Genomic DNA, 2546 nt, shown 5'->3' with positions numbered 1-2546 from the left:
AGGGGCGGAGGGCCACAACAGGGGCCAGAAAGGGGCGGAGGGCCATTGGGGAATGATCAAGGTACCTGAAGCCATACATTCCCTGGCGTGTCCCAGTAAACGGGGAACCAAGAACAGAGGAGGGCACCACCAGTTGTTTTCACTGCCCCAGTCGCACGTGAAAGTGTCACTGGCTTCCACGCCTGGGCACCAATAGCGGGAGTTGAACCGGGGAAGTTAAGTGTTGTACTCATCAGCAAACCTATCTACTGTGTGAGGCCCCCACAAGGCATCTAACTCGCTGAACACCATTGGGTTAAGCATCCAGTCATCGTGATCCACTATCCTACTTATGTAATCAGCAATTTGGTTGCCCTCCCTGGGGATCCACTCTGGTTCCAGGCGAATCCTCCCCTTCACTGAAGTATCGAAAATTGCTAGGGCTTCTTGTTGGAGGGCAGGTTTCTTACTCCCATGCAACACAATTCTCACCACATTTTGGTTGTCTGTAAACCAACGGACCCTTTCGTTTTGTAATTTTTGCTCAAAGGACTCCAATACCAGTCTAACTGCCCTCAACTCTCTCCATGTTGAACTCTGCCTGGCCTCTTCTTTAGACCATTGACCATTTGCTATCTGCCCCCTGTGCTCCACTGTATAGCCGCCGTAACCAGTATTACTGGCATCAGAGTAAACCACCCTGACCGCTGAGGGCTTAGGCCACAGGTCTAGCCCATTAAACTGGCTGATGTTGTTCCGCCAGAACTGGATTTCTGCTTTTGCGTCTTGTGATAGGGCCAGCTGTTGGCACCATGATCCCCTGGAATTTAGTGTAGCATACAAGCTGCGCGTCATTAAGCGGGTTACTGGCCCTAGAGCAAGAGACATTGACACTATTTTTCCTATTAGGCTGGCCAAAACTTTGGCGGGAATAAACTGTCTATGGTTTAGGGACTCCAACAACTCACAAAGGGGTGATAATTTTGTCTTCGGAATAAGGAGCTGTTCCTCCTGCATGTTTAATTCAAAGCCCAGCCAAACTAGCTGCTGCACAGGGTTCCACTGAGATTTTTGCTCATTAGCTATAAAACCAGCACTAGCTAGGTCTTGCCTCACTCTTCCGCTAGCTTGATTAGCCTTGTCCAGCCCTTCGGCAGCCACTATACCATCATCTAGGTATAAAACCACTCTCATGCCTTGACCCCTCCAGTATCCTACTAAGGGTCTTAGCAACTTTGTGAATGCGTAACAGGCAGAGGATAGCCCAAACGGCAAAACTGTAAAAACAAAATAGGATTGTTCCCCATGTAAGTCCCATGCGAACCCTAGATAGCATTGGTGGGGCTCAAATACATCCAGGTGATGGTATCCTGACTTCAGGTCAAATTTGAACAGATAGTCACCCCTGCTGAGCATCAGCATAGCGGTTCTCAGGTCTTCATATTTAAAATGATCCTTACGTAAGTATTGATTTAAAACTCTGAGGTTAAGCACTAGCCTACATTTCCTTTCGTGGTTGGTCACAACTGATAATGGGCTACAGACAAAGGGTTTTTCTTTAACTTCTCTCACGCACCTATTAGCTAAAAGTTCCTTGATACTCTCTGTGACAAAGTTATGGTGATCTAAAGCCGAGCTGTGATTACTATGTTAGTATGGGGCCGGTGCATAGAGCAATGGAAGCTTGTACCCATCTCGTATCCACTCCAGCACTGGGGCTGGAGCATGTAGGACCTCTGCCCAAAATTTGACACTTTTCTTAAGCCGTCCTTGAACATCTAAAACCTGTTGGTTGGCATCCTGTTGTTCCTCTGCTTCCCAGGATCTACTAAATTCCAATTCATTTGTTTCACACAGGTCAGATTTATCATTAGTAAAGCTTGCTGGGCTCAACAGGGTTCTGTTCTGACTACTTCCATCTACCAGAACCTCAATTGGCATGACCTCTTGGTCACCAGTGGACCCTGATACCCTTGCATTATCAACACCCTGAACACTTTGACTAACAGAACACTCTGAAGCACTGTCAACACATACATCTTGTGTGACCATATTATTGACACCTTGTGGCTGACAGGTCAGCTGTTCATCACAAGCAGTGAACACTAGATTGACCTCTTTTTCTACCTTGGGCACGCTTCTGAGTTCTGTATCACCCGGCCCACACACATGTACATTACCCAAATCCTTCACAATTGAATCTATACTCAAAGGATACAGTCGTTGAATTTTGGTGCAGGCCCTTGCCAAATGACCATACTCATTACAATTGTAGCACTGGCCCAGCAGCCTTGTCTTGGGGGGTGGTCCTCTGGGTTGCACATCCACTACTGGAGCCGCCACTCTGCTGGAGCTTTCGGGTCTGCTACACTTCCGAGGAGCGTTGTCTTGTGCATTCCTCCTCTTTTTGCTGTACCGCTCTTTCTTTGCTCTGTACAGCTTCTTCTCGTCCGCCGAGTCGTCCGCCAGTTCGTCAGCCTCATATTCTGCGACCACCCCCCAATCCGAGCGATCCGCGATGCGGATGTGCTTTTGTCTGATCCGTATCGCCTCCTTACCCTTATCCA

The 2546-nt window shown here is 48.1% G+C and overlaps 1 protein-coding gene across 1 annotated transcript; it reads right to left on the bottom strand.

Moving 5' to 3' along the window:
* Positions 1 to 216: 216 nt before the first annotated feature.
* Positions 217 to 1173, bottom strand: LOC136247941 (uncharacterized). The gene has a single exon (XM_066039763.1). It carries the CDS (start codon positions 1171 to 1173, stop codon positions 217 to 219), a length of 957 nt encoding a protein of 318 aa, XP_065895835.1.
* Positions 1174 to 2546: the final 1373 nt, after the last annotated feature.

Source organism: Dysidea avara, chromosome 1, assembly GCF_963678975.1.
Source record: "Dysidea avara chromosome 1, odDysAvar1.4, whole genome shotgun sequence".
Classification (NCBI taxonomy): Eukaryota; Metazoa; Porifera; class Demospongiae; order Dictyoceratida; family Dysideidae; genus Dysidea; species Dysidea avara.
Note: the sequence above shows the minus strand (reverse complement) of the source record. Positions and strands in the feature narration are given on the sequence as shown.